The sequence below is a fragment of the Aspergillus campestris genome (assembly GCF_002847485.1).
Source record: "Aspergillus campestris IBT 28561 chromosome Unknown P168scaffold_2, whole genome shotgun sequence".
NCBI lineage: Eukaryota > Fungi > Ascomycota > Eurotiomycetes > Eurotiales > Aspergillaceae > Aspergillus > Aspergillus campestris.
This window is the reverse complement of record NW_020194337.1, coordinates 1,738,920-1,763,770: the sequence shown is the minus strand read 5'-3', so window position 1 is coordinate 1,763,770 and position 24,851 is coordinate 1,738,920. Positions and strand designations below refer to the sequence as shown.

General features: G+C 52.9%; 11 protein-coding genes across 11 annotated transcripts; 7 read left to right on the top strand and 4 right to left on the bottom strand.

Moving 5' to 3' along the window:
- Window positions 1-309: 309 nt before the first annotated feature.
- P168DRAFT_324906 (PSME3-interacting protein) lies at window positions 310-1,283 on the top strand (the record flags this gene model as incomplete). The annotated part of the gene is made up of 2 exons (XM_024840917.1): window positions 310-594; window positions 691-1,283. The coding sequence occupies exons 1-2, from the start codon at window positions 429-431 to the stop codon at window positions 1,281-1,283; spliced, it is 759 nt and encodes a 252-aa protein (XP_024696095.1). The 5' UTR covers window positions 310-428.
- Window positions 1,284-1,384: 101 nt separating this feature from the next.
- On the bottom strand, window positions 1,385-3,542 carry P168DRAFT_338548 (sugar porter family MFS transporter; the record flags this gene model as incomplete). The annotated part of the gene is made up of 7 exons (XM_024841763.1): window positions 1,385-2,355; window positions 2,423-2,679; window positions 2,730-2,973; window positions 3,023-3,214; window positions 3,287-3,362; window positions 3,415-3,460; window positions 3,516-3,542. The coding sequence occupies 7 exons, from the start codon at window positions 3,540-3,542 to the stop codon at window positions 1,674-1,676; spliced, it is 1,524 nt and encodes a 507-aa protein (XP_024696094.1). The 3' UTR covers window positions 1,385-1,673.
- Window positions 3,543-4,300: 758 nt separating this feature from the next.
- On the top strand, window positions 4,301-6,192 carry P168DRAFT_248650 (alpha-N-arabinofuranosidase; the record flags this gene model as incomplete). Its single annotated transcript, XM_024834129.1, has 7 exons — window positions 4,301-4,407; window positions 4,470-4,664; window positions 4,775-4,887; window positions 4,946-4,960; window positions 5,015-5,103; window positions 5,153-5,252; window positions 5,303-6,192. Coding segments are annotated over 7 exons (1,509 nt in total), but the record flags the coding sequence as incomplete, so codon positions are not given.
- A 230-nt stretch (window positions 6,193-6,422) lies between these two features.
- On the bottom strand, window positions 6,423-6,806 carry P168DRAFT_316002 (uncharacterized protein; the record flags this gene model as incomplete). Its single annotated transcript, XM_024839952.1, has 3 exons — window positions 6,423-6,477; window positions 6,538-6,620; window positions 6,693-6,806. The coding sequence occupies 3 exons, from the start codon at window positions 6,804-6,806 to the stop codon at window positions 6,423-6,425; spliced, it is 252 nt and encodes an 83-aa protein (XP_024696092.1).
- A 227-nt stretch (window positions 6,807-7,033) lies between these two features.
- Window positions 7,034-8,634, top strand: P168DRAFT_97272 (uncharacterized protein). The gene is made up of 4 exons (XM_024842245.1): window positions 7,034-7,170; window positions 7,305-8,115; window positions 8,178-8,412; window positions 8,470-8,634. The coding sequence occupies exons 2-3, from the start codon at window positions 7,394-7,396 to the stop codon at window positions 8,320-8,322; spliced, it is 867 nt and encodes a 288-aa protein (XP_024696091.1). The 5' UTR covers window positions 7,034-7,170; window positions 7,305-7,393; the 3' UTR covers window positions 8,323-8,412; window positions 8,470-8,634.
- Window positions 8,635-9,400: 766 nt separating this feature from the next.
- P168DRAFT_264499 (beta-lactamase/transpeptidase-like protein) lies at window positions 9,401-11,113 on the top strand. Its single transcript, XM_024834863.1, has 2 exons — window positions 9,401-9,582; window positions 9,640-11,113. Exons 1-2 carry the CDS (start codon window positions 9,454-9,456, stop codon window positions 11,038-11,040), a joined length of 1,530 nt encoding a protein of 509 aa, XP_024696090.1. The 5' UTR covers window positions 9,401-9,453; the 3' UTR covers window positions 11,041-11,113.
- A 298-nt stretch (window positions 11,114-11,411) lies between these two features.
- On the bottom strand, window positions 11,412-15,810 carry P168DRAFT_264497 (putative VPS9 domain protein). Its single transcript, XM_024834862.1, has 3 exons — window positions 15,568-15,810; window positions 15,236-15,485; window positions 11,412-15,173 (listed from the first exon to the last, which is right to left on the bottom strand). Exons 1-3 carry the CDS (start codon window positions 15,643-15,645, stop codon window positions 11,614-11,616), a joined length of 3,888 nt encoding a protein of 1,295 aa, XP_024696089.1. The 5' UTR covers window positions 15,646-15,810; the 3' UTR covers window positions 11,412-11,613.
- A 263-nt stretch (window positions 15,811-16,073) lies between these two features.
- Window positions 16,074-17,313, bottom strand: P168DRAFT_287974 (mitochondrial 37S ribosomal protein uS11m). Its single transcript, XM_024836687.1, has one exon. The coding sequence runs from the start codon at window positions 16,968-16,970 to the stop codon at window positions 16,263-16,265; it is 708 nt and encodes a 235-aa protein (XP_024696088.1). The 5' UTR covers window positions 16,971-17,313; the 3' UTR covers window positions 16,074-16,262.
- A 142-nt stretch (window positions 17,314-17,455) lies between these two features.
- Window positions 17,456-19,038, top strand: tim44 (protein translocase subunit TIM44; the record flags this gene model as incomplete). Its single annotated transcript, XM_024833261.1, has 2 exons — window positions 17,456-18,306; window positions 18,363-19,038. The coding sequence occupies 2 exons, from the start codon at window positions 17,456-17,458 to the stop codon at window positions 19,036-19,038; spliced, it is 1,527 nt and encodes a 508-aa protein (XP_024696087.1).
- A 584-nt stretch (window positions 19,039-19,622) lies between these two features.
- P168DRAFT_97197 (uncharacterized protein) lies at window positions 19,623-21,202 on the top strand. Its single transcript, XM_024842244.1, has one exon. The coding sequence runs from the start codon at window positions 19,749-19,751 to the stop codon at window positions 21,000-21,002; it is 1,254 nt and encodes a 417-aa protein (XP_024696086.1). The 5' UTR covers window positions 19,623-19,748; the 3' UTR covers window positions 21,003-21,202.
- A 52-nt stretch (window positions 21,203-21,254) lies between these two features.
- Window positions 21,255-24,848, top strand: P168DRAFT_248636 (RIC1 family protein). The gene is made up of 5 exons (XM_024834128.1): window positions 21,255-21,662; window positions 21,727-23,121; window positions 23,166-23,433; window positions 23,485-23,960; window positions 24,006-24,848. The coding sequence occupies exons 1-5, from the start codon at window positions 21,402-21,404 to the stop codon at window positions 24,789-24,791; spliced, it is 3,186 nt and encodes a 1,061-aa protein (XP_024696085.1). The 5' UTR covers window positions 21,255-21,401; the 3' UTR covers window positions 24,792-24,848.
- Window positions 24,849-24,851: the final 3 nt, after the last annotated feature.

Genomic DNA, 24,851 nt, shown 5'->3' with positions numbered 1-24,851 from the left:
ATCAATGATTCCTTGGTGGTGACTACGTTTCCCAGATCACAACAGATTTGACCTCAGCCTCCGTAACTACACCTAAGCCATCTTCGTCTAGACCTGGTGTCTAAACTTCCCACATACATCATCGGAGTTTATGGCCAGGTATTTTGCCTAAAATACCCGCCTCCCCCACCGGGAATGTGGCGGAAACTGTTATAGGTCAGTCGTCACCGATTTGGCCACAGTATCGCCTGGATTTTACCGCTCTTTACCGCTCTGTTCTGCCGCCATCTTCCGCCCCACTGGCTCCGCAAACCCCGAACACGGTTCGAACGACTTTGGAGAGCCTGGATATTATCCAATTTTTTCCATCTGCCACGAGCACGACAGCGGTTTTACTAAGCGGACGGCTGCTATTGAGCTAGCTACTTACGCAATCCGGACAACTGAAAATGGCATCAGGGTTTGTGTCCGCGGGGACAGACCAAGAACCAGTAGAACGCGACGAGGAGTGGCTTCGCGTACAACATGAGCTGGAGGAGGAGCGGCAACGAAAGGCCGAGCTGAGCAGGCAAGATGGCGGGAAAAGCTTGTTTGAAGTTCTCGAACAGAACAAGAGTGAGTTACGGCATATTCCAGTTAGGCTTAGGTGGAATCGCGTGCTTCCGGATACCCTGGGTTGACATGTTAGGGTGATGTTGTTCCGGCAAACAGTGGCCAAGCAGGAAGCTTTCGAAGAGAAGATCAAATTGAAGAATCAATTCCGCTCGCTGGATGAAGATGAGGTCGACTTCCTTGACTCGATCATGGAGTCGACACGCGCCCAGGAAGCCGCCGTCAAAAAGGAGACCATCGAGCAGCTCGAGGTGTTTCGCCGGCAACGCGAGGAGGCAGAGAAGGCTCTTATGGAGGACAATACCGCGGACGTCGTACCGCCAGCTGAGGGGGAAGAATGGAAGATACCGGCGCGCAAAAGGCGGCGCGATAAGAATAAGAACCTTCTTATTCCGGGCAAGAAACGAAAGTCCATGGGCGACGGTGCCGAGGAAGGGGCCCCTGCTAAAGAATTGAAGTCGGACAATCATGCAGATGAGACCAAGAGAAGCAATGAAGGTAGCAGGGAGTCATCCGGATCCGCCCCGCCCCCGAAGCCTACTGTTCAAGGCGCCACAAGTTCGACACGTCCAGCAAACGAGGCACCAAAGAAGGAAGAGAAGGCAGACTCGGGACAATCTCAAGCGGAACAAACCTCGCCACCTCCGTCTACTTCTCTTGGCTTAGCTGGCTATAGTTCCGATTCGGAGTAATGCGCGGTTTTCTCGTCGAATGTCAGAGCACAACACGGCCCCTCCTAGCCCATGCCATCTCACACTATATCAGAACCTTCAACGATGTTCCGTCAACAGAAGCATACGAGCTGACCAGTGCTGTTGACAGCGGTGCTATAGTACACCAGTCTAGTACATCCTAGTGTGTGTTTTTCACGACCATTGCTAGTACTAACCCCCACATGGCAATAACAGCTCCTCTCAGCTGCCGCAGTGCACTTTCCGACATGGGATGCTTTGTCCACTTTCAGTTATCACTGGACGGCATACATTATATTATACAATTAGGGCACACGAATTTCAAAAACAATATATTTTTTACTAGTAATCGATATTTTTCCTCCAAACATCTCCTTCATCCCACTTCTCTTACCTACTCAACCGCCGGGCTTCCTCTTCCGCCATAATCACCTGCTGTTTTTCTTCCTGTTCCATAACCTTACGTTCCAGATCACGAGGGACGTAGTCCTCCTTCTTCGACCCCACAACAATCCACGGGGAGTTCGAGAACAGATAATTCATCTCTTCAAGAGGCAACTTCTTAGTCTCAGGCAACAGCAACCAGAAGAACACCGCATTCGTGAAGTTGCAGATGATGAAAACGAAGTAGTAACGGTACCCCACGCTCTCCATCGCAATAGGAGTAACTTGGCCAATCATGGTGTTAAAGGCATAAGAAGTCATCGTGGCAAGTGAAACCCCCTTAGCACGCGTTCGAGTATCGAAGACTTCGGCCGGAATGATCCAGCTAAGCGGACCGCACGTGCAGGAAAATGAGAAGTTATACAGCCAGGTCATGATGATGAAGCCCCAGTGGGCTCCCGTATTCTCAACTTCTGGTGGGAACCGAGCCAGCAGTGTGCATGCAACGATGAAAGTGACCATGTTTCCGAGGTTGCCCCAGATTAGCGTCCAGCGACGGCCGAGCCTGTCGATGAATAGGATGCAGAGAAATTGTGCCACCAGCGCGATGATGGAGTTGATCGCTTGGTATTGTAGTGTCTTGTCACCCTTGATTCCAATCTGCCCATAGATCGTCACGGAGTAGTATCTGCAGGTTACTCGCAATCAGCTTTTCATTTCTTCTGCTTTGGCCTTATCAAAGCATGTGTCCTTACTGGATCGCGGATACACCGGTCATCTGCACGGATGCCTGTAACGCACAGCACAAGAAAAGACGGCGGAAGGAGGACCGTGAGGTGAACAACTCGACATAGGACTTGGCTTCGTTCTCGTGCTCGAATGTGATGGTTTCCTGGATTTGATTATATTCCGCCCGAACCCAGGCATCGTTTTCATCACCATGGGCATGGAGTCTAGCGAGGGTCTTTAGTCCCTCTTCGTGGTGGCCATGGTCAATCAACCAACGCGGAGACTGCCACGAGTTAGCCCTAGAATTGGACAAAACTTGCCAATTTCGCCTACCTCCGGGAAGAACATAATCAAGAGACCCAAGAACACCGCCGGCGCAATCTGCAAACCCAGCGGCACTTGCCACTGAGCATTGTTGGTTGAGGGAAACCCGATGTATGTACCATATGAGATCCATGCAGCGCACAAGGATCCCACACCCAGCATAAATTGCTGCAGAGCGGTTACACGACCTCTTATATCGGGGTGGCAGATTTCAGCCTGGTACAGGGGGATGATCATGGTCAGGAAGCCAACACTGCAGCAGTCAGAGCCTGTCTTTTCCTCTTGAGTATCCTGGGAATTACCCGAGGCCTGCTAGGAATCTTCCGCTGTATAAATACGCCACCGTCTGCGCTCCCGTTTGGAGCCCGCCGCCGAGGCAGAAGATGATACACCCAATGGTGATGGTCCATCGCCGACCCAGCTTGTCGCCTGTAGGGCCTGCAAATGCGGCACCGAAAAAGGCGCCTGTCGTGAACATTGACACAACCAGTCCACTATGTTATCGTTAGACTTGATCCCGGCCACTGGCTGTTATTGTTCAACCCGAGCATTGGAAAGGACCATACGTCTGGGTTGTATCTGCTTCAAACTTCGCCGCAAAGGATCCACTTGCGATCACTTCGGCAATCACACCCAGATCGTCTGTGGAAAACCTTAGTTATGACATTGTGGACTGCTTGGTTGTGTTTCATACATCCATAAAGGAACGATCCGAGGGAGGCGAAAACGCCGACCAGAAACTTGTAAAAGTCAGTACAGACTCATACTATTTCGCGAAAACCCTTGGGTATGTACCTGGTACCATGCTGGAGACAGACGCATCCCGATCACAAACGATTGGCGATTTCGAGTGCTTTTGACGTATCCAGTGTGAAGACGTCTGATGAAACGATGAAGTCAAGCTGAGTCCAGGGTATGAGTCGCTTTTAATACCAGATTTGGAATTCGGCTGGCACAACCGAGCCATGCCCTTGGGGACGAGATGCTCACACTCCACATAGCATAAATCCGACGGGGCCATTTCTGAGCAGGGAGTCCAAGCCATACAATAGTCCCAGCCATTCGCTCGAATCCTCCAATGTCAGCACGGTCCGTTCCTGTAAACATGACACGATCTACCGCAGCGCAGCAACGAATCAAGATATCCAGACTGTACCCATGTTCAGCCACTTCTGTTGGCGCCGACTAGTGTATGCTTACAAGTATAATGGGGGGCAGTAAGACAGGCATCTCAACCCGGTAATTGATGGAAGATCTTTTTGACACGGACATGGCTCCCTGTACTAAGGAACTGGCGCCAAAGTGTGTTATATCGTCCCCTGTCTTAGCACCCGTTGAAACGCCTCGTGATAGATGTTACTTGGCCGCGTCAGGCACGACCCCGCAGGGGAATTACCTATATGAATTGGCGGGGCCAGCGGACGTTATAATTACTGTCTGTGTAGTCGTCTGCAACTATTATTTCAAGGGACTCATTCGTCTGCTCATTGAACTTTCTTTGTGGTCCTATACCAGTTATTGATCTTTCTTTTCTCTTGCGAATCACACCCGGTGTCTTAACACGCCACTTATCAGACCCAATGACAACCTTCACGAAGCTCAGTAGCGCGGAGGCGCCTGGAATTTCCGTCCACTCAAACCGGCGCATTTCCAAAATCAATCCCAACATATATGCTGGGTTTACGGAGTATGTTCATTGCTTTAATTTTGTCTCTCAGGACTGAACAATGAGCTAACACGCGGTGGCAGACACATGGGTCGCTGCATCTATGGGGGTATCTACGATCCTGGGAACCCATTGTCAGACGAGAATGGCTTCAGGAAGGATGTGCTCGAAGCTTTGAAAGAGCTTAATATTCCCGTTGTCCGCTACCCTGGTGGTAATTTCATGGCAACTTACCATTGGATCGATGGAGTCGGTCCGAAGGATCAGCGTCCTTCACGGTATATTTCTCTCTCTTGTTTTGGTTCCAATCTGTTTTGCGCCATCGTCCTATGGCAAATATGTGATCGCAATGATATATACATTTGCTGACGGTCTTCGATTATACAAGCCCTGAGTTGGCGTGGCTAGGGACAGAAACAAATCAGTTCGGAACTGACGAGTTCATGAAGTGGTGTGAGGCCCTTGGAACTGAGCCCTATTTCTGTCTGAACTTTGGGACAGGTGAGAACTTCAAGCAGTCTACAGACTGATGAACACTGTTATTGATTATTATATCCAGGGACTCTCGACGAAGGTAGTCATACTTAATATCTCCAACAATTCTACTTGACTAACCGACATCGTGTAGCCCTTGCCTGGGTCGAATATTGCAATGGCACCAGAGACACCTACTATGCCAACCTCCGGCGCAAGAATGGGCGTGAAGAGCCATATAATGTTTGTCTTCCACGTTCGACATTATTTCATATTCTGACACTGCGGTTAGATTAAGTACTGGGCCTTGGGAAATGAGACATGGGGTCCGTGGCAGGTTGAGCAGATGACCAAGGAAGACTACGCACACAAGGCCTTCCAGTGGGCGAAAGGTGAATATCCTTCGCCCCTTTACCAAAAATTTATCTGACCATATATCCAGCCCTCAAACTTCTGGACCCTAGCCTGGTCCTGGTCCTTTGCGGACAAGACGGCACCGCGTCGTGGGATTACTATACCCTCAAGCACTGTCTCCTGCCCGCATTTTCTCCACTCTCGACCAGCACTGTCCCCCTCATCGACATGCACAGCATCCACCTATACACCTCCTCATCATCCCACCTCCCCAACGTCACCGCCCCGCTCGCAGCCGAGCGCGCCATCGAAATCACCTCCTCTCTAATTGACCTAGCACGAATCGAGAACGGAGTCCCGCCCGAGCAGCTCCGCCCCACCATCTGCTTCGACGAATGGAACGTGTGGGATCCCATCCGCGCCGAAGGCAGCAAAGGCGCCGAAGAATGCTACACGCTGTCCGACGCGCTCGCCGTCGCAGTGTACCTCAACGTCTTCGTCCGCAAAAGCAAGGACGTCGGCATGGCGTGCATCGCCCAGACCGTCAACGTCATTTCACCCCTCATGACGACCAAAGACGGCATCACGAAACAGACCACCTGGTGGCCGCTGTACCTGTTCTCGAAGTACATGCGTGGCTGGACGATCAGCGCGCATCTGTCTTGCGGGACTTATGAGGGCGAAACCTCGCCTAAGTGGGTGCGTGGTGTCAAGGATACGCCGTGGCTGGATGTTAGTGCAACGCTGGGCGAGGATGGCTACGTTAATGTTGCTGTTGTCAATATCCATGAGGAACAGAACATCGAGACGCAGGTTGATGGGACTAGTGGGGATGTCCGTGTGTTCACTGTCACGGCGGACGTTATTACTGCTACCAATATGAAGGGGAAACAGGAGGTTGGGGTCTTGGAGAGCACTTGGGATGGAAGGGGTCCGTACGTTTTCCCTAAGCACTCGCTGACTCTCTTGCGGTGGAAGCAAGAGTAGATTACAGTCTTGGCTTCGTCATCCATGCCATGGTTTTGGCGGAATACTACTGTCGTTGGAGGGCTTTGAACGATTTTTGGTAGTTTAGACAAAAGATCCATTTTCATGCAGAACTCTATCATCGTTCTTAAAATGTCATAGCAAGCAATCAAAGCAGAATATTCATACAGATGCGACTAAGAGGAAACCAACAGCCTGCCTGAGCATCATAGACACCCTCCCTAACCATAATTGACATCCCGCACGGTACCGTTCTCATCAACGTGAATGTTTAATCTGCGCATGCCCCAACAGTCAGAAGCCACACTATCACTACCAGGCGGACATCAAACATACCGGTCCGATCTATAATCCATTGTCATCGCATCGCCGGGCTTGCAGATCCGGTGCGACTGCGGGAGGTCTTGTTTTGCGAATGACTATCATGAAGAATATATTATTAGCATGAACGCCCTCAAAGCATTTATATCAGTAATGACTGGAAGACTCACATCTACACCACCAACCGCCTCAGTCGTGATCTTCTTCCCAGCAAGCTTGTTCAACCAGTCGCCCTGGTCCCCGCCGGGCATGGTGTTGTTGATTCCTGGGACGACGAGAGGCATGATATCGGTGTTTGGATGAGATAGTTTGTCAGAAGGGTGATGTCTATATTCAAGGAGAATTCTGAGGTGGAAGTAAGAAAAATCAAGGTTGGGGTTGCCTGATGTTGCATCAGCTATAAAACTACGTACCTTATCTAGTTGTGACGAAATGGGTGGCGATGACGTCGCCAGGCCCCAAGGCCAACGATCGCTGTTTTGGGACTAGCCTGGTTTATGGCCCCACTTCGGATCTATATCTCTATACACCGTGTTGATCCTCTGATAATGTTGGATATTCTCGATCAATACCCGATATGCTTAGCTGTGATGCTCGTCAGCAAGAATAGGTGCTACTTTACTAGCAATTTATGCGACATCTAAGTTGGTAAGGCGTTTCCTTACCACAGACATGAAAATGAGGAAGTCACGATGGCGCCATGCGACGCACTCTTCTCCTGATGTTTTCCCGCCACGGCTTCACGGACTCGAATAACTTCGCCACTAAGTGTTACCATCCAGGCTATTCACTCCTGCTTGCAGGGAATACTCTCATTTAGTCAAATTATATGGTTACGAAGATAGCATAACCCGTATCACTCCTTATCATAATGCGACTTTTCATCCTTCTTACCATCGTTTCGCTCATACATCTCGCACTCTCCTTGCCCTTGCCTGTCAGATCAACGGATGAGAATGCGCTTCTAAAGTTCTTGGAATCTACGAATCGTCGCTTTCTATCGCTTATCACACCAAATATATGGATGAAACGACACGTCAAAGTGGGAGATCGTTCAGACTTGGTCGGAGACCACATACCGCAACAAACTAGAGGAATAGACAGCATCGAAAGAGACCTTGATATTGCCGACAATGTTTATCCGTCAACAACTTCTAAAGCGGAGTCAGTAGAGAGCTCTACAAAGCAAAATGATTCGATAGTTAAGAGTCTTAAACGGGCCAACTCCTCTTCAACACCACCGAACGGCAGTGATCGCATCCCAAGCCTTGCCGCCGCTATCATAGTCACTACATTCGCTGGTTTGGGCTTTACCTTTGTTCTAGTCCTGGGCATCATAAAATGCAGACGATACTGGACACGCCGTCAGCGCAAAAAGAAGGGCGATTTGGCCTTTAGATACTCCGTCACGTGCTCTAGCGAAGCCAATTCCAGCTGGAAGATGACTGCCAGTCGTGAATCGTTGATGTTTGATGCGAATCCCTCTTCATCTGTGAGATATCTTGTCGAGCAGGACGGGGACGCGGTGACTCGAGTATTCCAGACAAGCAGTGCAAATGCCTCGTCCACCAGAGCCGGAGGCCCACTAAAGAGGTTATCAACCCCAGGATGGCTGCCAGAAAGGGAGCATCGGGTATCTACTCACAAGCCAATAGTCGTGTCATCGTTACTAAAGCATGTCTCCTCGCTCAAAGCCGTTCCCGTGGCGGAGGGCACGAAGGACAGCTCGCATGTCATAGAAATCTCGTCGTCCAGTTTTTGGGGCTCGCCGCTGCTGGAAACTTCATCACTCGCGACTGATACTTTGTCATCGATAACGACAACAACGGCAGCAACTTCAACATTGACAAACCAGTCCAAATATACTTCTTCTGTTCCCGCGGCATCCCCGTCTATCTCCCCACTCACCCTGCAGCCAACAAAATCCCCGCTGACACCGGTTTCCAGTTATGGGGCCAATCTAGGCGCTGCGACCTCGAACGCCAGGTCGCAAGGTGACGGTAATAAAAGACCGACGAGTCTCCTTGCAATAGCCTTTGATTCGAGCATTCTCTTTGGCTTGCCGCCTATTGAGCAGACGACTTCGCTTCTAGCCGATTTCGAAGATGGATATAACACTTGAGCAGCACTGCACATTACGGTCTAAACGTTCTGAGTGTACGTTCAGATAGGTGAATTTTGGGGTTTGCGGTTTAATAAGCCGAGGGTATGCTGAATGACCCCGGCAGCTCTATCCTTCCTTTTGTGCTAGGCCTTCTTTTATAAGGTTTCATAGTTGATCAGTTTGTTGGGAGAAAGCAGTAGATGGGAGGCCCCCATCTCAGAAAAAGCAATCAGCTAGAGCATCTACAAAAGTAGATCGCTCTAATGATAGACTTCGCAGGATCAGAAAGCACGCTGAATCCTCTGGCTGAGTCCAATCATTTCTTGTCCATTATTAGTCGCATACCATACATTGTGTACATTAATCGAGTCGCTCGACATGAGTCCGATTCTGACCGTATCAAGAAACTTCCATACTGGCTGGTGTTTGCTCTTAAACTATCTGTCTACCATTTGTCAGTTCAGGTGGTCTACTTGTATACACATACATACATATTATTCGACACACGCTACTTCCCTGAACTGCGAGCTCACTGTTGCTCCATATAAGGGGTAAGTTTGGGAAGCTCAAGTATTGGGTAACATAACCACGAAGGATTGCCGTAATCTGAGACTGCTGACCACTGAGGCTGTTGCGATTGATTATCACGGAGCCTAGGATGCTTCGGGGATAGATAGATCTCACCAGGGTTGCAGTCGTTGCCTAAGAGGGAAGCCCATTTATTCTCCGTTTCCCCTCATCATCCTCCTTCTGGTTTCCCAATCGCCGATCATCCGACAACTCTTTGGTTGCTTACAATTGTCCAGTTAACGTTACTACTCTTTACCATGGTGATCAGAAGCGAAGAATCCCCGTTCACTGCGGAGTTCGACCTCCTCGTCCAGCAGCAATTGGACAAATGGAAGGTTCCTGGGTTAAGCGTCGCGGTGGTCCATGGCTCCAGCACGTATTCCAAGGTTCGCCGTCTTTAGAATTCTAGCCCCAAATGGTTCTTGACACTGATCATGATCCAGGCATACGGGATTGCTGAATTCCCCAACAAACCAATGACCACGAGCTCCCTCTTCTCGACATGCAGCACCACCAAGGCGTTCACTGCGGCCGCCATGTCAATGGTCATGGACGAGAGTAAGAACACGTCAACCCCCATCCGGTGGGACACTCCCATCCACTCTCTAATTCCCGACGATTTTGCGCTGGCCGATGACGCTGCGACCTTGAACACGACCATCGAAGACGCCCTATCCCATCGGTCGGGATTAGCGGGAGATGACACCCTCATGAGTCGCGAGCCATGCAACGCGTCGATCCGCGAGACAGTGCGCAAACTGAGGCATCTCCCATTCACCTTGGCGCCCAGAACCACCTTCTCCTACAACAACAACATGTACATTGTGGTGTCGCACGTTCTGGAACAACTAACGGGCCAAGACCTGGGCACTGTCCTCCGGCAGCGGATCTGGGACCCACTCGATATGAAAGACGTCTACTTTGACATCCAGGAGCTCTGTCGCTCGCCGACCGGTAAACGCCTCCTAGCCAGAGGCTATACATGGGACGAAGACACAAAGTCCTACATCCCAGAGCCGTACATGAATTACAGACCCACGACAGGCGCAGGTGCGATCGTAAGCAACGTCCTAGAATACACAAAGTGGCTCCGCGCCATGATCTACAAGACCGGACCCATGTCTCCACAAGGACATGCTGCCATGGTAGAGCCCCGCACGATCATCACCGACACCAGTGACATTGTTGGCCCGCCAGCACCGTATCATGCCTATGGGCTCGGGTGGTTCGCGCACAGCTGGCGCGGTGAACCACTCTATTGGCATAGCGGCAGCTGGGTCGGGTTTGGAATCATGGTCGGATTTTTGCCGGGTAAACAGTTCGGGTTTGTGATGATGGGCAATACGATGCATGCGCGGAAGGCTGAGCTCGAGCTTTACTCGTATCTTCTCGATAAGATTGTGGGGTATCCTTGGAATCCAGCTCAATCTGCCATATCGCAGCGGGCGTCGGACGTAAAGACACAATCAGAGCCCATGGAAAAAGCCATGCAGCGACTCTTTCCCTCCTTGCCGAGCCCCGTCATTCCCCATGCTCTACCCTTGGAGCGCTACGCAGGCCACTACAACCACCCCGGCTCATCACTAATCACCTTCGAACTAAGGAACGGCCATTTACTAGCCGACTTCCGTGACCGAGTGGGAATGGCCCTCTTCGAGCTGCATCACGCCAGCGGAGAATTCTTCCTAGGACACTGGTTCAGCGGCCCAGGGCTCGGCGCGGCACAGAACGCGTACATACAGGTACAATTCCGAGTAGACTATACAGGCGCAGTACAGGCTGTGGGGTTGGATCTGCAGGAGAATACGAGGGCCGGAAAGCTTTGGTATCAGCGGGAGGTTTAGTCTTTTAGCTTGTGGCTTGGCCAATTCCATCAATAGTACGCTCAAAGTGGTGTTGAGGTTGAAAGTATAGTAGTAGCTTGAGATATGTAACTCGGATGATGCAAGGAAGAGCAACAACATTAGACTGGTTAGTCCTTCTGAGATACGTAATAAAAGATGATCCATGGAACCTCTGAGCCTGACGCTGTACCCTAAACTTTACGAGACCGTTGTAGTGGAACTATATATATCGTGTAAACTTGTGCCTTGCCATTCGCATTCTCCTACCATCTTGCTGTCACTTTCTCTGCATACGGGCCTCACCTGATTTATTCTGTATCTATTACTTTTATTTTAAGATCTACCTTCTTGTTGGAAGTAATTTTCATAACGTCATCATAATTATTGGTCATTAATACAGACACGAAGCAAACAACACAGAAAAGAAACATAAAGAAAACAAATAAAGGGAAAGGGAATGAGAAATGAAAAACAAGACGGCGCCATAAGACTAATTCTACAGAAAAGAAAAATAAAATAAAAGAAGAAACAAAAAGAAAATTATCTATATATTGTACCCCACCTCACCCTTGACTATGCATCCCTCGCACTTCTCAAACACCGCTCAAGTCGCTTCCCCCTCTCCCTCTCCCGCACCAACGTATCCTTGACGAACGAGCGCAGCGCATCGCGCCCGATCTGCTCCCTCCAGGACGTCCAACCCGCCAGCTCGCCGACGACAACGTCCTTGTTCCATGTGATCTCGCGGGAGATGTGGGCGACTTGGGCCTCGGATTCTTGGACCTTGTTCTCGAGGTCGCGGACGGATTTCTGGCGCGATTCTTCGAGGCCGGGGAGGTTGATGTTGAATTTGCGAGGAAGGGAGGAGGATATGAGGGAGGAGCGAGAGCGCGATAGTGCGCGGGTTGATGCTGCGAGTGAGGAGATGAGCTTGACGGGGCGGGTGAGCGAGTTTAGGATGGCGGTTGTGGTGTTGTCGATGGCGGAGAGGCCCCCTAGGAACTGTAGGAGTGGGGAGGAGTCGGAGGCGGAGGTGGAGAGGTATGAGGCGTAGCGGGCGAAGGCGTCGATGTGGGCCGTTGGAAGTGCGCAGGTGGGCTCTTGGAGGGTTGAGATGGCGGATGAGGCTAGCGAGGCGGCGTCGGCCATGTCGGAGGCGGCGTTGTGAAGCGCGTGGCCGCGCCGGATGACGCTGCGGGTGTTGACGTGCACGCCTCGTACTGCTTCCTGCGCGTGCGATACGAATTGCTCGGTCTCGCGCATGCCGTCTTGCGTTATTTCCTCGTAGTCGTCGGCGATTGACTCGGTGAGAGCCTGCGCTTTGTGCTGGGAACGGTCGGCCATCATTTCGGGCTGGAGCTCGGGCATGAGGATGAACTCCCAGAGCATTTCGTGAGTGGAGAAGGTGGGGTGCGTGAGGAGGGTCTTGAGGAAACGGTCCAGTCTCTCTTGCATGTCGTGGAGCACGGAGCGGGATGGCTTGGAGTGGATTTGGAAGGGGTTGCGGAAACCAGAGAGCGACGGCATGTAGGAGGCTGGGTGTTCGACGGAGAGCCATTTGGCGAGATTTTCGAAGTCAGCGAGGCTGCGGCGGCAGGTGGTGACCGTGTATGTCGTTGTGGAGCTTGGCCCAGGCGCGTTGTCTGGCTTTCGGTGCGGCGCACCGGATTTAAGGACGAAGCGGACAGTTGCGTCCTCGACAAAGAACGACCGGACTACGGTGGTTATACGGCCGGATGGGTCGTTTGCTACCGATGGGGGTTGCAAGACGAGGATCAGATCGTCGATGCGGTTTCGAACTTCGTCGTCCTTTGCGAGCTCCACGGCGGTCAACCCGCGGCTTTCTTTGAGATGAACGTCCACTCGGGGATCCAGGAACAGGATCCGCACTTGGTCAGTGCGGCCGTATTTGCTCGCCATCATCAACGGTGTGAATCTCTTGTCGTTTGTGGCGTTTGGATCGCAATCGCTCTCTCGAAGGATTCGAATGGTGATTCCCGGATCACTAACGATATGCAACAGTGTATTGCCCCTTGAGTCGACATGCTCATCAAGTCGCAAAGGCTTGCCATCCCTTTGGGATTTTTGGGCAGCTGTCAACGCATTATTTACCATAGCATTGTAATCTGGATGGTCATAAGATCGACATAAGGCAAAGAGCGGCGTTTGTCCATGCTTGTCATGTTGTGTCCAGGGAAGAAGTCCATTCAATCTATGCATCACCGATGGTGAGCTGAATAGATAGTGGGCAACAGTGCGCCCATGCACATCTGCCATACCTAAGTACGAGGAAATGGCATCCTTGTCAGCCGACGCGAAAAGGAAATCAAGCAAGATGTCGACTATATCCGTATGAGCGAGCTGAACGGCAGCGTTGAGCAACGTCGTTCCGTCAGTATTCGTGTCCTCCAGAATGTCGTTCAGCGGATAATACTCCTCGAGGCTGAGCAAATACCTCAAGGCATCCGCCTGGCGATTTTCCACCGCCATCATGGGGATAGAATCACCAGCGGGGTCTTGCGTCTTGGTCAGTGTCTCGATCGAGCTGTCTCCTTCGATAGCACTGCTGATTGAGTCCAGGGTGGTGGTTCGCGAAATCATCGAAACACCAGACGATTCTGAGAAGCTGCGAACATTCATTGACACTTTCTTGACACGACGCGGTACATCGGTGTGGGAGGAATCCTCTTCCCATGTCTGGAAAGGGAAGACATGTGAAAGTGGTGGAGCTTCAGGCGGATCGCTCAGGTCAACGTGGCCATCAGATCTCCTGTTTCGCAGGGGCAAAACCGCGCGGAAATGACGTTCGGCGTCGTGAGCATCGGAATTGAAAAAGACGGACGTTTCGTCGTGTTCGCTAGGCGTCTCGTCTATAGCCGAATCATCACCGTAGGGTTCAAGGATGGCCCTCATGTCATTGACTCGACCAGTTTTGGTAGCACTCCACAGGCGCCTATTTCGGATGCTGGACCTTCGGAGACCAGCCGAATCGGTCACTAGATAGGTGAGGACGCCTTCAAATGTACTCAAAGCGTAGCCCATCTCGCCACTATCAACATCATCGATATAGATGAAATGCTGCATGTAGAGGAGTCGAGCTTGAAGATGCTTGACCTGGGACCGGATGACCACCACGAGCAACAAGGAAACCAACACGTCGGCATTGACCGTCACGACGGGCTGCTTTTCAGATGATCGTGGGTTTAGTCTGTCATAACTTCCCGAATACGACAGAATCTTTACGGTCTCGAGCAAGATGCTCAGCATTTCGTGGGGACTTTTGCCGTCCAGGATCTTCCGGAATTCTTCCACTGCCCTGCCGAGTCGTCGCAGCAGCTCTCTTTTGCCCTCACGCCCGCCTTCGACGGAGATTCCCACTTGAGAGACGTCTATACTCTCCATTTGACGTATTCGAGATTCCAGTTCTGTGTCCTCGGGCCGGCGAAATTTGCATAGCCGGGGGAAGAGGAGTGATTCATGGACCTGCTCGGCGACATACCGCTCGATGAGTCGTTCCACCAACGGCCCCGTGAGATCTGTTGTGGCGCCCAGGTAAGACAATTGCTGCTTGTCCACGAGCCGGAATAGGTCGATCGCGGCTGTCACGGCGGTCTCGAGGCTCCGGCGCATCAAGTCTTCGTCGTCTTCGAAATACTCTTCGGAATTGAACGGAAGCCCGTCCTTGCGAGATGATACAGAGCTCCGAGACGAAGCGACCTCATCGAAAGGGAAGTCGTCACGGTCTCGCCCCCGCTCATAGTCATCAAACGTTCGCGGCGAGCGAGACGGTGGCGGCGGCAACGGCTTTCCCAGTTCTTTTCCAAATTCTCGAAACAACCTCTCCAACCCCGGCTGCATCTGTCTAGCGATCATCGGGAAATGCTCGAGCAGTTCACCAAAGGACTTGATCTCCTTCTTTTGTGGCGCACCCGCCGACTCTCCAGGCTTGACCCCGCCCGTAATCTTCTTGTGTGGTAATGCCCCAGGCACCACGGCGGAGATGATCTTCCCAGGGTCGAACGAGCCGATCAACGGCCGCGAGATATAGTAGATCAGCCATGGCTGCGAGTCGTGGCTTGGGGTATAATATAGGGCATCTGACACCAGCTGGACCTGAGTGAGAGATTTGAAGCCTAGATCTGCAGGTCAGCAGCTGCGCGCAGGGAACGGAAGACCGTCAAGGGGTTGAATCCACCTTTGTTACTGTACACCGAATTCTCCTTTATTATCACTGTGCGCCCGTTTACCGTAGTTACCTGCTTCGCCTTTCCTCTACTGTCGCGAACGTTCGAATCATCCTTCCCTCCGGCAGCTCCGTTCGGGACGGGGGCCCGCAAGGTATGGCTTCCTAGAAATTCTTCGGAGACGACGAGGTCGGAATAAAAGAGGGATGATTCGCGGTCGCGCGACCCGACCAAGGATTCAGTCACAGGCACTAGAAGGACCTAAAGATGGCGACATGTGAGCGGGGATGCATCCCAGATGGGGTGGGGAGATGGGATAGGTATAGTTTCAAGGCAACCATACATGATTCTCGATCGGCAGGCACTGCCCAGGGACAGTGCTTCGGAAGAAGGCTCGCAGGAAGGGGTTTAGAGGGTGCATCCAAACGATCTTGGACGACGGCCCGGCGAAAGAGCTCCGGTACTCATCAAGCCGTCGGTGTGGAGCTCCAGGAGGACTTGCGCTGCTCGATCGTCACAGGGGAGCAGCTCCGGCGCATGTGTCTACAGGCAACGGTATCGCGATGTGGCAACAACCCGATGTGGGTGATCCGGGGAAAAGCCACCTTGTCCAGTGAAAGACGATAGAGAGTGATCGCTATAACGCGGCGTTCAATTTAACAAAAGCTTGGAATGAGGGGGAAGGTGAAGCAAGTCAGTCGCCAACATTCACGGAGTTCAAGTTGGAGATCTGGGTGCTGCTGGCACTAGACCGCATCGGGTAATCTAGTCTGCCTAAGGTTCCGTGCCTGCAAATCAAACAGTCTCGGCCACCGATTTCAAGAGAAGATTACAAGGGAGAACAGGTACGGTAGCTACATTGAATTCAGACCTTTCCTGGTCTCTGGAATAAGCCAACTAGTGTACAAGTGTTGGGTCACTCAAATAAACATGAAACCCAGGGGATCCCTTTCCATCCCCGAACGAAACCCGTCGAAATGGATGCATTCTTCCTCCGCAATCAAAGACATAAATATTTCCCAAACAAAAGAGAATGATTTAACCCAGCCGGCGAACCTTCCGGCTCCTGGTACCACCGAACTTGACTCTGGTAGCGTCCGTTACCCGGCTAACAAGTCCTCGAACGTTTTTGCCCTCATTTCCCAGCAGGACCTTCGTGAACGCTTCCCGGCCGAGAGCAAACCCACGGAAGATGATATCCAATCGCTGTATTTGGAGCAGCAGACCTCTCTCCTGGATCTGAGCAAACACATGTGCGGACAGCTGATACGCGGGATCGAAGCCCGCACGACCGCCTTTGCGGAAACCGAGGTTGCCACAACTCATCGTGAACAGGGGGCTGCCGTTTGGCCGGGTCAAGGTAATGACCGTGTTGTGCTTGTGCGCGTAGACGTGGAGGTGGTGCGGAGGGGATCGGTCGGCGTAGGGTTGTTTGAGAATTTCGGCTTCGAGGCTCTCGGCCATTCTGGAGTAATCCCGGCTCACGTTCTGGGACGGACGGCCGGCCTCTCCCTGCATCATCCGGGTAATCGCCGACAGGGGCGAGTCGTCCTTGGACTGCTCATTTTGCGGGTTCAGAAACTGCTTCTCGAGCTCGCGGTTCTTGTCTCGAGAGGAGGCTGCTGCTGTTCTCAGGGTCGTCGTCGAAAAAGGGCGCATAGAACACGTGGAGGGGACTCGGAGGGAGAACTGCCGGGCAGACAAAGGCGCAGCCTTCGTCAGGACGTTGACAATCGAGGTGTTCATCTTTGCGGTTGCCTCTTAAGGGTGTAGACGCTGGGGAGGTAAAGAGCGCGGCGGACGCACCGACCAACGCAGTCAACGATCAAGCAGGAGAAAGAAGAAATCAATAGAGGCAACCAAAAATAATCCGTAGAGCCAACACTCTGTTAAATGATATTGTAGGTCACCAGAAGGAACAGAGACAGGGTGTTATGCGGCGCAAACCGAACTGGGCCGGGAACGAAAAGGGCGGAAGAAACCCCGGCCGAATTTTCGATTCTTGGCGTTTCCATCTGCCTCAATCGTCCAACTCAACTTTTTTCCTTCTCCAACCCGCCTTTCCGACATCGCTCACTTGCCTCCTCTTCCCTTCTCCACGCGCTATACCCTCAACCACGATTCGATTCTTGGGGCGTGGCTCACTTTTAGACTTTTATTGATTTCTTAATCACCTTTATCCCACCCCCTCTCTCCTTCACGACCTCCAGAGCATGATTTCGGCTACCAGGATGTCGGCCACCGCTCGGGCGGCTACCTTGCGCCCTCAAATGCCGACGCTCAAGAGCTCGTACGCTCAGCGGTCATTGATCCAGGCTTCCTCCTATTCGACATCACCGTCCAGGACCGCCCTCCCGTTGAACTCTCTGCCTGCGAACCGTCCCGTCGCCCAGATCCTCTCTCCGTACGCCACCCTCCCGTTGTCGAGATCTTTCCATGCCGCCACTTCCCTCTGGCAACAGCAGCAACAACAACAACAGAAAGAACAGCAGAAGGAGAAACAATCCGAAGACGCGAAGGATGAAAAGGATGGAGAGTCCAAGGAAGAGGGACAGTCCGGTGACGGAAAGAAGGATGCGCCTCCGCCCCCGCCCCATGGTGACAAGTCCCCCTGGCAAGTTTTCCGCGAGACTCTTCAGTCGGAGTTCAAGGCTTCCAAGGAGTGGGAAGAATCCACCAAGGCTCTGGCATCGTCAGCGCATGAATTCAGAGAGAGCGAGAACATCAAGAAGGCTCGTGCCGCCTACGAAGCCGCCTCGGGAGCCGCTACTAGCCGGACCTCGACTGTGTTCAAGACTACCGGGAAGGCCATTGGCACGGGTGCCGCGTGGACCTGGAACACCGGCGTTGTGAAAGGCCTGCGAAAGGGTGTGAACGCGACCGGAGAGGGGCTCGAAAAGGCCACCCGGCCTGTGCGGGAGACTGAGGCCTACAAGAACGTGAAGGACGCCATTGATGATGGCAGCAGCTCCCGGTATGGTGGTTGGATTGAAAAGGAGGAGCGACGCAGGCAGCGACAGCTTCGTGAGCAGATGGAGGCCAAGGGTGGCCACAAGTCTGGGCCGATTGTTGAGGACCCGAAGTAAGCATACTGGGATTTTAAATTGTGGTTTCGACCTGATGCTAACGGATTTATAGTGCTGGAACCAACGTCACACTGCACAAGGATGCCGCGTGGAAAGAGTCGTGGCGCGATTTCAAGGATTCCAACCCTATGATGCAGAAGCTCTTCACGTTCAAGGAGACCTACAATGAGTCTGAGAACCCTCTGATTAGCACTGCCCGCAGCATCACCGACCGTGTTGCTGGGTTCTTCGCCGAAAACGAGACCGCCATGGTGGTCAAGAAGTTCCGGGAGATGGATCCCAACTTCCAGATGGAAGCCTTCCTGAGGGATATGCGCGAGTACATCCTTCCGGAGGTGCTTGACGCCTACGTGAAGGGTGACGCCGAGACCCTCAAGCTTTGGCTCTCGGACGCCCAGTTCCACGTCTACGCTGCCCTGGCGCAGCAGTACACCACCGCCAGTCTCAAGTCCGATGGTCGGATTCTCGATATCCGTGGCGTTGACGTCACGCACGCGCGGATGCTGGACCCCGGTGAGATCCCGGTGTTCGTGGTCACCTGCCGCACGCAAGAAGTCCACGTGTATCGCAACACGAAGACCAACGAGCTCGCCGCCGGTATGGAGGACAAGGTCCAGCTGGTGACCTACGCCATTGGCCTGACGCGGATCCCCGACGAAGTCAACAACCCCGAGACCCGCGGGTGGAGATTGATCGAGCTGCAAAAGGCTGCCCGTGACTACATCTAAGCCTCGTTTGCTCTTCCATACACCCTCTCTCCCATCTTCGACAATTTATAAACTCTCATGTCTTGATTATCGGCGATCCCTGATGAATTCCTCACTCCTCCTATCTTTTCTCCATTGTTTTGATATCATCCGACTGTACAATATTGTTCCCAAATAGAGACCAGGCGGAAATGGCGCTCATGTTTGAGACAGTAACCATGACTAATTACGCTGGAAGTCTTCCCTTCTTTACTTCATTTCGTGCCCAGTGACTGTATTATCCTTTTTTTTTTTCTTATTCACTTGTTCTGATTCCCCAAAGCTTTGGGGCGACACGGGCCTTTATGGGAACTGTGGAGACTGCAGGTCTCTTTCCATATGGATCCTGTCTGTTGGGAGTCTTGTCTTTTGGTGTATACGGCGTCTTACTCGGTCAGCTCACCGCTCCACTCTTCGCATTGCATCTGGGCCGATGCTCAGCTTGTTGGCTATTTTGGCTAGTTCTTGTATCTATGAAATAAATTATGAGTTGTGTTTCATATTGTCGTTGGTAGATAGCAGTACGCCTAGCACGTGGCTATTCTTCACTCTCGCGGGAGGCCACACGAAAACAGAACACTACTGTATCACTTCATTGCGTTAAGATCTATTCACTTCACAACTAAGAAAATAGCCGGCAGGATATTACTAGGGCCAATCTGATTCAAAGGTTTCAAACGTATCGAACATAAATGCAAAGTCCTTATCCCTGGTTACCGCGGTCGGCTCCGCCGCCACCACCCATCATATTACGCGCCCTATTGCAAATCTCCGTTAGCATTTCAACGACCCATCTGGCATATATAAAGAAAAACTCACATATCAGCAAGGCTGGGGTCGTTCATCAATTGAGACATGTCCGGCATGCCGCCGCCACCGCGGAAGTTGTCGGCCATCTGTCTCAGCTGAGGGTTGTTCATGAGGTTGCCCAGCATGTCGGGGTTGCTCATGAGGTTCTGGGCCATGCTCGCGAACATGGGGTTGCTCATGATCGAGCTCAGATCGGGCATACCGCCGCCACCGCCGCCGCCGCCGCCGCCGCCTCCAAGCATGCTGGCCAGCGAAGACAGGTCGGGCATACCGCCGCCGCCGCCGCCGCCGCCGCGAGAGGCACCAGGAGCCTCGTCGACAGCATCAGCAGGAGGCTCGCTGCCACTGCTGACCTCTGCGATCTTTCTCTTCGTAGTCTCAAGGCCCCTCTTCATGGCATCACTGCCACCGTTACCCTCGGCTTCGATACCCTTCTCGTAGGCCTCCTTGGCGCCGTTGAAATCGGCAATATCAAACCGGGCGAGTCCCAGCCGGCTCCACGCCTTGGAGTACTTGGGATCGACCGCAACGGCGAGCTCGGCATCGTCAATAGCCTGCTGGTGTTGTCCGGACGCGGAGTAGGCAGCAGCGCGGTTGGAGAGATAAATAGGGTTGGCGGGGGCGGCCTCCAGCGCCTTGGAGTAGCGCTCGATAGCGGCGGGGTAGTCCTTGCGGGCCATCGCGCTGTTTCCCTCGGACTTCAGCTTATCGGATTCGGGCGTCGGGGCGCCAGCCTGGGGCTTGGAGCTCTCTTGGGCCGGGCTGGGCTGAGACTGAGCACCACTGCTGGTGGATGCCTCGCCGGAGGGCTTTCTCCTGAGCTTCTCATAAACACTGTAGATGCCCGTCAACGACTGGCCACCCACGGCATCCTTGACCGCGGCCTCGTCGGACGGGTCGACCTTGAAGGTATCGGCGATGCACGACTGGGCGATCTCGATCGACTCCGCATCGTCAGCAGTCAGGGTGCCGTCTTTCAGGCTGGAGCCCAGAAAGTCGATGATCGCAAGCGCCAGGCGCTTGTTGGATTCTGTCGGGGCCTAATTGAGATACTGGTTAGAGATGATCAAACCAACCATCATACCGTATACAGAGCAAGGATCCCTTACCATTCTCAAATCGGATATCAGGGGTGATGTGGATGAGACAGGAGGACAGATGATGTCGCGGGGAATTTGGGGCTGCGGGGACTTTCCAATCGGTTCCATATCCAGAAATCGTCGTAACTTTCATGTACCGTAAGTTACGCTACTTACAGCTAGTCCCAATCGGGTGTTTGCTCGGTTTGTTCGGCTTCTGGAGCTCCCGCGGCACGTGATCAGCCCCCCCGTCTCTTCTCCATCTCCGCACTCTCGTCGGTCCCTCTTCCATCCCCTCAAATCATTGACATTACGATAAGGACACTCGGTTGGACATGGCTGGCAAGCTTGGGATTCATCTTGCCCCGAGTTCCACGGTTTGAGTGTCTTTGTTCTCCCGAAGATGACTCTCTGTGAGCTTGTTCCTCTCGGTATCTCTCGCACCCGTGTCGAGCCATGTACTGGCCCAATGGCGTCCCCCGGGTCTATGCGATCAACGGCCCCGGAATTCCACACTCATGGTCCGATGATGATGAGGCGGTAGGACTGGAGAGCTCTGTGGAGCAGAGACTGACGTTGACCGAAAATGAGCCGAAACCCCCGTCTGGAACGGATTCGGCGTGGGAGGAGGAGGCTATCAGCGGTCTCTGTGTGTCGCGGAGCGGTCATATATTTGCGACCTTGAGTCGATCGTCAATCGCCGTTTGGCAAACACGGGTATGTTCCGGGATATCTTCTATATTGGTCTGGGTCGAGTGCGTGAACTAAGCTTATATTTCAGCCTACCGCCGTTGTCGCTGCCGTTACACGGTCCGCGTCGTCCCTCGAGACCTATGGCCCCAATGTGGCCCTGCTCATGCATCCGGACTCTACGATTCTCGTCGTTCAAACCCAAAACGGATACCTCCTTACCTATACCATCGCCTCCGACCCCAATAGCCGAGTCTACGAGCAGAAATTCGACCAATCCACACAAACCCGCCGTCAGCAGATTGCCCGCCTGTCTGACAAGGAAGATGCCAATGGAATCCGCGATGTTAGTATCCGGTTTAGAATGGCCATCAAGATCGAGTCGGGAATCGTCAAAGCCCTCGCTCTGGACCATGAACTGGTCGTCGCCACGGTCAAGCCAGCAGCCATCCAGTGCATTCGATGGAGCCCGGATGCGACGGGGTCTCAGACCACGTCGGAACTCCTGAGTCGGATATTGGGCGTCTCCAAACGGACCTCTATCACCGACATGGTGTATGACCGTGCCATCAACCTCTTAGTCTGGGTCACCAATGAAGGACAGGCATACGCAGTCCAACGCGTCTCCGAGACACCGGACGAACCCGACGCCCCCAAAAAGCTCTTCCACGGCCACTGTTTCCACGACCCAAAGCACGAAGGTGAGAGGGCAGTGAAGGTCGCTGTTAATGCGCGATTTTCCCTCCTCACGGTGAACTGCGCCAATGGCGAAATCCTCGTCTACACCGCCAAAGACTATTTTGGAAACGTCCCGCTGTCCCACAAGCTTCAGCTTCCAGCCTCGCCAATGACGACGGGCGATCTCTCCTTCCTGTCTTATTCGCCAGATGGGTATTGTCTTTTCGCCGGCTACAACCGCGGATGGACGACGTGGAGTGTGTTTGGCAAGCTGGTAGGCAACAGTTTCACCTCAGACCGATCTCTGGCCAAGTCGAAAGCGGAAGATTGGGTGGCTGGAGTCTCGCACGGCTGCTGGATCGGCGGTGGCTCAGATATCATCCTCGCAGCGCGTAATGATCGTCGCCTGTGGGTTTTGGAAACCGCGCGGAGCTCTTTGACAGGGTGCTATTCATCTGCAAACCTCGCGCGGGGCTTGTTACAGACGGGGACGGAAGTCATCCTGTACCGTGGCCATGATTTACCAGACCTCATGTCAATATCCGGCAAGGACTCTTTGTGGCATCATGCCCAATATCCCCCTGGTTACTTGCATTCCCAGTGGCCGATCCGCTCCAGCGTGGTCTCCCAGGATGGGCGATATGTAGCCATTGCCGGTAGACGGGGTCTAGCGCATTACAGCGTGAATAGCGGGCGGTGGAAGATTTTTGAAGATCCAAAAATCGAAAACTCATTTGCTGTGCGGGGTGGCATGTGCTGGTACGGCCATATTCTGATCGCCGCCGTTGAGAGCGACGGTTCTTACGAGGTAGGTGTCACTTTGTAAAAGCTTGGACGAGGCTAACGAGACAGCTACGACTATATTCTCGAGAACAACCCCTGAACAACCATTCCATCTTGCACATAGAATACCTACCCTCGCCTGTAGTCTTCATCGGGCCGTCGGGCGAAGACTCCATCCTTGTTTATACCTACGACAACATCCTTTATCATTATATTATAAATGCGACGCAGCCTCGGATTACATTGGTCCCGGTAGGCCAGATTGCCTTCAACGGGATTGTACGAGCGCCCACTCGAGTGCGGGCAATCAGCTGGGTTTTGCCTGATGATCAGATGCGTATGTTCCTTATTTTTCTCTGTTGCATCGACATGGTACTGATCAGTGCAGGCAATGGCGATCCATCTCAAGATGTCAAAGTTGCATCCGTGCTTCTTTTAGTTGACGGGAACCTGGTTCTACTCCAGCCGTCACTGTCCGATAGCGGTGAATTGAAATATGACATGCGGGTGGTTGCTCACGACGTCGAGTACTATATCTTGATGCGAGACCAGGTGTCCTTCAATTTTACTCAGCCTATGGACGAGTCGCTTCCGCCCAGCCCGGCCGCCGAATTGGCTTTGAACATGTACCACAGTAACCTTTCGCTGAGGGATTCTCTCTGGACGTTTTGTGGAAAAGATCTGCTCGCGTGGGGCGACGTGCAGGATGTCCTGCGGCGGGAAGACGTGCCCAAAGCGATCGAAATGCCTCTGGACTTTTATCCGCTGTCGGTCTTGCTCAGCAAGGGCATTGTACTAGGTGTGGAATCAGAGATGATGCAGCGACGGGATGTCACGTTCTCCGTGTTGAAGTTTGCCATCCGAGTATGTCCTCTCCTTCCACATGAAATCCATAGGCTAACCAGACAGACCCATCTATTCCTCCCCTACTTCCTCCAATACAGCCTCGTCAACGGCGACATGCCCTCGGCACTATCCCTCAGCCAGCACTTCTCGCACCTCTCCTACTTCCCGCACGCCCTAGAAGTCCTCCTCCACCACGTCCTCGACGACGAAGTCGACAACGAAAGCAAAGACAGCAAAACCAACGACCCATCCTTAAAACACGACCCGCTCCTCCCCTCCGTAATCTCCTTCCTGCAAGCCTCCCTCCCCACAAAAGTCTACCTCGACATCGTCGTGCAGTGCACACGCAAAACAGAGCTCCGCTCCTGGCGCACCCTCTTCACCTACCTCCCCCCGCCCAAAGACCTCTTCGAGCAAGCCCTCAAACTCAACTCCCTCAAAACAGCCGTCGGCTACCTCCTCGTCCTCCAAGCCTTCGACGACGACGACAACGGCCACGAAGCCCCCATCGAAGACTACGTCGTGCGGCTCATCGCGCTCGCCTCGCACAAAAGCGACTGGGACCTGTGCGCCGAGCTCGCGCGGTTCCTGATCGCCTTGGATGGGTCCGGCGATATGCTGCGCCGGGCGGTTTCCCGAGCGGGTCTGCGCAACGGAAACGGCCAGGTGAACGGGTCTAGTACCAGCGTTAGGGGCCTGGGGTTGGCGATCACGCCGCCTTGGTCGACGTCGCCGGCTTCGTCGCTGTCGCTGTCTATGGGGAGGGGAGAAAGCGGGGATGTATCTCCGCGGGGGGATCTGTCGCCTAGTGCGGAAGAAGCGTTGGATAGGGTGGATGATTTGCCTTGAGTTGCAGAATTGATGTACATACTTGATTTTGATTACATACCTCACGTCTATATATGCCGT